The sequence below is a fragment of the Orycteropus afer genome, unplaced genomic scaffold, assembly GCF_000298275.1.
Source record: "Orycteropus afer afer isolate SDZICR_OR568_19922 unplaced genomic scaffold, OryAfe1.0 scaffold00246, whole genome shotgun sequence".
NCBI lineage: Eukaryota > Metazoa > Chordata > Mammalia > Tubulidentata > Orycteropodidae > Orycteropus > Orycteropus afer.
The window spans coordinates 3,165,380-3,172,850 of NW_006921833.1; the positions used below are offsets into that span (position 1 = coordinate 3,165,380).

Genomic DNA, 7,471 nt, shown 5'->3' on the forward strand with positions numbered 1-7,471 from the left:
GAAGCAATGTAAGCACTTGGCTGCTAACACAAGGGTCAGCAGTTTAAAGCCACCAGAAGCTCCAGGGGAGAGAAGACCTGGAGATCTGCTCCCATAGAGACTACAGCCTAGGAAACCCTACGTACAGGAGAGCTCTGCTCTGTCCTATAAGGTCTCTATGAAGTGAAATTGACTCAGCTGCACACAACCACAACAATAAGCCTAAATATACACATAGATCTTTAAGGAATTGATAAGTTACTTTACCTAAAAGGCTGATTGAATTTATTTTTTAAGAAAACTAAATTTACTGAAAATATTTTTATTAAACATATTTCCTACATTCAAATATTTTTTTTACCTTAAATAAAAGAAAAACTAAGACACTCAGTTACTTAAGTTCAGCTACTTATTATGCTTATATTGCATCAGGCAAATCTGCTGCAAAAGTCTCCTTTTTTAAAGTATTAAAAGCAAAGATGTCACTTTGAGGACTAAGGAGTGCTTGACAGAAGCCAAGGTATTTTCAGTCGCCTCACATGCATGCAAAACCTGGGCAGTGAATAAGGAAAACCAAAGAAGAATTGATGCCTTTAAATTGTGGTGTTTGTGAAGAATATTGAATATACCATGGACTGCCAGGAGAACGAACAAATTTGTCTTGCAAGAAGTACAGCCAGAACCATAGATGGCTTGCTTTGTCTGACGTACTCTGGACACATTATGAGGAGGGACATTATACTTGGAAAAGTAGAGGGTCAGGGAAAGAGAGGAAGAGTCTCAATGAGATGGATGGACAACGGCTGCAACAAAGGGCTCAAACACAGCAATGCATGTGAGGATGGTGGAGAGCCAGGCAGTATTTCATTCTGTTATACATAGGGTTGCTATGAGTTACAACTGACTTGACAGCACTAACCAACACCAACAACTTGTTATGCCAGGAGACGATTGAAAAGGGACAGGTTTAGCAGTCGGCCTACACTCCAGATCAGAAAATTAGCCCAATAATTATTTATCATCTACTCTTCGTAAAGTTAAGGAGCTCTGGTGGTGTGGTGCCTAAGGCACTTGTCTGGTAACCAGAAGGTTGGCAGTTCAAACCCACCAGCCACTCCATGAATGGAAGATGGGGCAATCTACTTCCTTAAAGATTTACTGCCTCAGAAACCCAAAGGGGTTGCTACGAGTTGGGATCAACTTGATGGCAGTGAATCTGGTTTGGTGAATGTTCTGGTTACCTAGTGCCACTCTGACAAGAAATATACCACAAATGGGATGGCCTTAACCAACAGGAGTTTATTCTCATATAGTTCAGGAGGCTAGCAGTCTGAGTTCAAAGTGCCAGGCTCTAGGCTCTGCCTCTTGCTGCTGGCCCACTGAAACTAGAGGCATCTCTTCACTCAGACAGCTACTGGCTGCTGAGGCTAACAAGCTCAAGGTCAACAAATAAAATGGCATAGTCCTGATGTTACCAAACCACATGGCAGGCCATTAATTCAAGTCCATTCTAAGTCCCAAGGTCAGCAGAGCATGGCAGCCTGCTGAACAACGACACAGCTACGTGCAGGGTCCAAGTATTCCATAAGCTGGAGACTATCCCCAAGGCTTCTCCTTACATACAGGGAGCAGACCACATCCCAAAGGCAGCTACTCAGCTGCTTGAGGTAGATCCCACCATGGAGCTGATTGCCAGTCTCATCATGGGGAATAACTACCACCAGGTCCAGCCAAGTTGACACACAAACATAACCACCACAGTGAGTCTTTGCAAAGTTCTGTGCTAAAGTCTATACTGAGAAGGAAGAAACTATTTCTGTCCCGGAAGAGCCAAAATTCTGCATGGGCTACAAGAGTAACTTTACACAAAAGGAAAATGTAAAGGCTGTAAGGAGGGCTTCAAAGGCATCAGAAATTACTTCCAGGTAAAGAAAATTTAAAAATGCCATTCTAAGATGTCAATTTGGAGCTATACCTAGTGTGGCAGTTTATTAGGTAAAAAAAAAAAAAGTGAAGAGGAAGCAATGCTAAAGGAAGAGCAGAATACATGTACAGACTAGTTGGCTAGTTCTGTCTCTTTGGGACTTTTTTCCTTTTCACAGTACTGGGCTTTAGGCCAAAGTTTATGTTTGGTGTTAGAACTGATCCCCATGATTTACAGACCTTGACAAGAGGCACACTTGTTTTTCAATGGGTCCTTCTGATGCGATTAAGGAAGATACTGTATGCGGTATAACAGAGGTCCTGATGTACAATCTTGCTTTAAAAAAAAAAAAAACACTGCCACCAAGTTGGTTCCAACTCCAAGGGACCCCTATTGGGTTTCTGAGGTGGTAGATCTTTATAGAAGTTGATGGCCCAGTCTTGCTTCTGCAGCATGGCTGGAGGGTTTGAACCACCAACCTTCTGGTTAGCAGTCAGATGCCTTAGGCACGTTGCTACCAGAGCTCCTTCTTGCTTTAGACCCACTAAAAAACAACTTTTTGTTAACTTCGTTTTTTGTTTTGTTTTCCACCATGGAGTGTGCTAGAGAACAGCTGGTATGCATTTAAGACATCCACAAGGGCAAAATTCCCAGTGATAAGAGAAATTGGTCAGCCCTATTTCCTACTACCAAAAGCTATGACTGCTGAGTCAGTTCTGACTCATAGCAACCATATGTATTTCAGAGAGGAACTGTGCCCCAAAGGGTTTTCAAAACAAAAAAACCCCGACTCATAGTGACCCATCCTTGGGTTTCCGAGGTGGTATCATTATGGCAGTAGATTGCCTAACCTTCCTTCTGAGAAGTGGCTGGTGGATTTGAACCCCAGCCTTCTAGTTTGCAGTCAAATGCCTTAGGCACTATGCTACCAGAACGATTTTTCAGAAGTAGATTACCAGGCCTTTCTTCTGAGGTGCCTCTGAGTATATCTGACTTCAACGAGCATCTGAGCACATGAAGTGTATGCACTACCCACAGATTTTCTATTAGACCTCATGACATGAACATGCCTGTGCCTATGTCTAGGTTTTCAATTCCCTTTCAAAGAATCACATTCTTTCCCTTCTTTAGTAATTATCTAGGGATGAATTTGAAATTGTGCTAAAAGGCAATAGTTTTTAGTAGACTGCCAAATGATGTTGGGAAAAGGGAAATATTCACATTACTAATTGCTACTAAGATGGCATAGTAGCTGGGTACTTGGGCCCTGAAGCTTAGCCTCACTTATCACCTTCCTGCTGGGTCAACTGAGCCAAGTTACTAACCTCTCTGACTGCTCATTGTCTTGATCTGCAAAATAGGGAAAACGATATTAACACATGAAGTGACTGTGAGGATTAAATCGGATTTTGAAGACAGCCTGGAGCGCAGAAGCACTCAATTGATGTTGTTGTTGTTATATGCCGTCATCGAGTCGGCCCCGACTCATAGCGACTCAATTGATAGAAATACTAATATTAGTTACTAATATTATATTAATAATATAACGGTAAGTGTGGAAGTTTGTGTCAGATATTTCACACAGCTATGTGAAAGATAAAGGCTTTGACACACATTAACTCATTTAATCATCAAAAACAAACCCTGAAAATTAGACAGAATGGGCTTCATCTTACTCATAAGAAAAGCATCAAGAGGTTAGATAACTTAGCCCAGGTCACATTACTCTTCCTTGCAGAGACGGACCCAGTCCAGATCTTTTGGGCTACAAATCTTCTGTGCCAGGCTATATACTATGGCAATTCTAACAATTTTCTTGACACGAGAAGTCAAATCTGGGCGTCTAGGAAAGAAAACAAGGGCTCCTCTACTACTACTGGATGACTTGTGGCCTTGGGGCACAAAGGAGAGTGGTCCCTCAATGAATTGCAAGGGAAGTCTAAGGAACCATCCAAGGAATCACCACTGGACCATATCCAATCCCCAGATCTGCCCATTCTGCAACTGACCATCAAAAACTGTCATTTAATTGTGTTGGATTAGTGGTAAACTAAAAACCAATTGCCAGTGAGTTAATTCTGACTCATGGCAACCCTCTTTGGAACAAGTCCAGTATAATATTCAATGAATGTTTATTCAGTAAAAATAAAAATACTTCCCTGAAATGCTAGGGGAACATGCTCTGTAAAGAGCTGTGATTAGGAATCTTGAGTGTCTTTAAGTTGGTTCAGTGACATTGGAGGACATGGCATGGAGGCAATCAAGTGAGAGCCCAGACAGTGGCAGAGTGATAACCCCTCAGCCAGAGCTAGTCCCATCACAAATACAGGCCTTCAGTACCATGATCCTGATGACTGATAACATCTTCTGGTGTCCCTCTGCTCCCTGGGGGCAGCCTGGTTGAAGCTCAGTTACTGCTAGCTCCCCCTAGAGCTCCATTTGTCCTAGCCACTAAAGTGGCCAAGAGAGATGGACCACAACAGTTGTTCTTCCTGTCGCTGACCAGGACGCTGTTCTCCACTAGTAGAGGGAAAGCTAAAGGCAACCCAACTGAAGGGCATGGCATTAGTTTGGAGGATCACGTGGCTCTGGGTGGAGAAAAACACACTGCAAATTACTAAACACTTGTAATAAATGCATTGCTAATAATGAGTTTATAGAGACCCACTGAAGTTTTTGCTGCACTGAATCACCTTGGTTACCCTAGGAAGCAACTTACCATGCATGAGTCCACTGTGCCAGACTCATAGCCAGCACATATCATCCGGGTGGTAATGGTCTTCATGTCAAAATAGGACTGGCACTGTTCCAGAGAAATAATGCGGACTTCTCCCTCTTGCAGTTTAAAAGGCACTGGATTTTAAAAAAAAATAAATAATATATATATATATATGATGGTAAAACTACTCAAAGGTGAGGCTAGCCAAATATTAAATAATAACATTTTTATGCCAAGGGAACCATATTTTTTTCTTAAAATATAATTTCAAAATTGTCCAATTAGTAGTGTTCATAGCAACCATCCAGTGGAATACTTTGATTTTATTGCTGAGAATATTGAAGCACATAGTGGTTAGTAACCTGGTTTTCCTCATCTTGTTATATGCTGCACAAAAACAACAGCTACAACAAAGATAAGGGAAAATATTGAAGCCAGAATTGCTCCCGAAAAGAGGCAGCCAGCTCAGTGTCACCTCAGCATGTTGGCCCTGCTTTGCTTAAGTACTAAATCCAAAGCCACCACCATCGAGTTGATTCTGACTTAAAGCAACTCCCATAGTGTTTCCAAGGCTCTAAATCTTTATGGAAGCAAACTGCCTCATCTTTCTCCCATGAAACAGCTGGTGGGTTTGAACCTCCAACCTTTTTGGTTAGCAGCCCAATGCCTTAACCACAGTGCCACTAAAACACCTTTGCTTAAGTACAAAATACCTATAAAATCTAACAGGGGAATGGTTGCCCTACCCTTGGTGAAGGTGGCTTCCCATGTGCCACAGCACCCATTATTTTATGCAAGAGTCTATAATTCTAGAGGATATGACAGAGAGATGTTAAAAGGGTCAAAGTCATCTCTTGAAGCCACTAGAGAAAGTATGTGAATTTTGTCTTGTTTGAACATTCTCACAGAATAACAAAGGATTTCTTGAAGCAAGAGAATGTGAATCTTTTGCCTCAAAGACATACTGCAAAATTACATACACTGTTCTCCTTTTAAGGAGCTCTGGTGGTAGAGTGGATAAGGGACTTGCCTGCTAACTGAAAGGTCAGTGGTTCAAACCCACCAGCTGCTCCATGGAAGGAAGACTGTGAGATCTACTTCGGTAAAGATTTACAGCCTCAGAAACCCAATGGGGGTCACTATGAGTCCAAAGCTACTTAGTGGCAGTGTGTTTGGTTTTGGTTTGGTCCTCTTTTTAGATAGTGAGGGTAAAGGACACTTTAGTGGAAAGTAGAATCATTTTTGGAAAAATCAATGTGATGCAGACAGTTCAAGAATAGCAACCCTGGTAATAAGAACACTAACATTTGTTGGATACTAGGAGCAGGCCAGGCACTTGTACTTGGCATTTCCTGGAGATTATTGCCTTTAATCTTTACAATAATCCTGTGCTTTTAAATGGTTGCTATTATTTTCCTCATCTTACACATGAGACAAATAACTAGAACAATAAGCAAAATCATAATAAACTGAGAAAATGTTAAAGGTGTCAATGATTCATTTTACTTTGATCCACAATCAACACCCATGGAAGCAGCCATCAAGTAATCAAATAACATATTGCATTGGGCAAATCTTCTGCAAAAGCCTTCATTAAAGTGTTAAAGGCAAAAAATGATGTCACCTGAGGACAAAGGTGTGCCTGACCTTAGCCATGGTATTTTCAACCACCTTATATGCATGCAAAAGCTGGACAATGAATGAGGCAGACCAAAGAAGAATTTATGCCTTTAGATTATGGTGTAGGCAAAGAATACTGAAAGTACCATGGTCTGCCTGAAGAAAAAGCAAATTTGTCTTGAAAGAAGTATAGCCAGAATGCTCTTTAGATATGAGGATGGCTTGCTTTGTCCCACATACCTTTTGGATAAGCTATCAGGAGGGAGCGAGCTCTGGTGGCATAGTGCCTAAGGCATTTGACTGCTAACAAGAAGACTGGTGGTTCAAACACACCAGCTACTCCCCAGAAGGAAGATTGGGCAATCTGCTTCCATAGTGATACTGCCTTGGAAACCCAAGGAGGGATCAGTATGAGTCAAATTGACTCAACAGCAGTGAGTTTGGTTCTTTTCAGTTATCAAGAGGGAGAAATCTCTGAAGGATATCATGCTCAGTAAAGTAGAGTATCAGCAAAAAAGAGGAAGACGAGCTCAAACATAGCAATCATTCTGAAGACGACGCAGGACCGGACAATGTTTTGTTTTGTTGTACATAGGGTTGCTATGAGTTGGAACAGACTCAACAACACCTGACAACAATAGAAGAGATAACTGAGACTCACTTATCTCAGTAAGTGGTGCAGTTATGGTCAATCACATCTTTCTAACTGAATTCAGACCATTGCTGAGCATGCAATATTGTATATACAATATTTGATCCATGGCTTTAACTTTGATGTGGATATTGTGTGTGGAATATGAAAAGAGACAATTTAAAGTATATTCTGTGCTTATATTACAGTACAGATCAATGCTTTTAAAAACTAACATTTGCAGAAATGGTGACCTTGAGAACAAAAGTCTAATATGTCTAATATTACCTTCAAAGTTCTTACACATGAGCTCTTCAGAAATCATTAATTCTATTTATCGACTTTCCCTATGCATTCTCAATCTCATGGCGAAGAAAACTCAGTTAAGCTCAAAACTTATCTGACTAAATTTCAAGAAAAAAGAAAGGGGGGCCTTCAAATTGACAGTTGCTAAGGTCAATAAGGGAGCTCTGGTGGCATAGGTCCTAAGGCATTTGACTACTACCAGAAGGCTGGTGGTTCAAACCCACCAGCCACTCCTCAGAAGGAAGATTGGGCAATCTACTTCCGTAGTGATACTGCCTCAGAAACCCAAGGA

General features: G+C 41.3%; 1 protein-coding gene across 1 annotated transcript in view; it reads right to left on the reverse strand.

Annotated features, from left to right (window-relative positions):
* The window catches only part of CORIN (corin, serine peptidase), a 451,047-nt gene that overhangs the window by 2,108 nt on the left and 441,468 nt on the right, over positions 1 to 7,471 (reverse strand). The window contains exon 21 of the mRNA XM_042782130.1: positions 4,623 to 4,756. Within this exon, the coding sequence (XP_042638064.1) occupies positions 4,623 to 4,756 (134 nt within the window). The remainder of the gene's footprint in view (positions 1 to 4,622; positions 4,757 to 7,471) is intronic.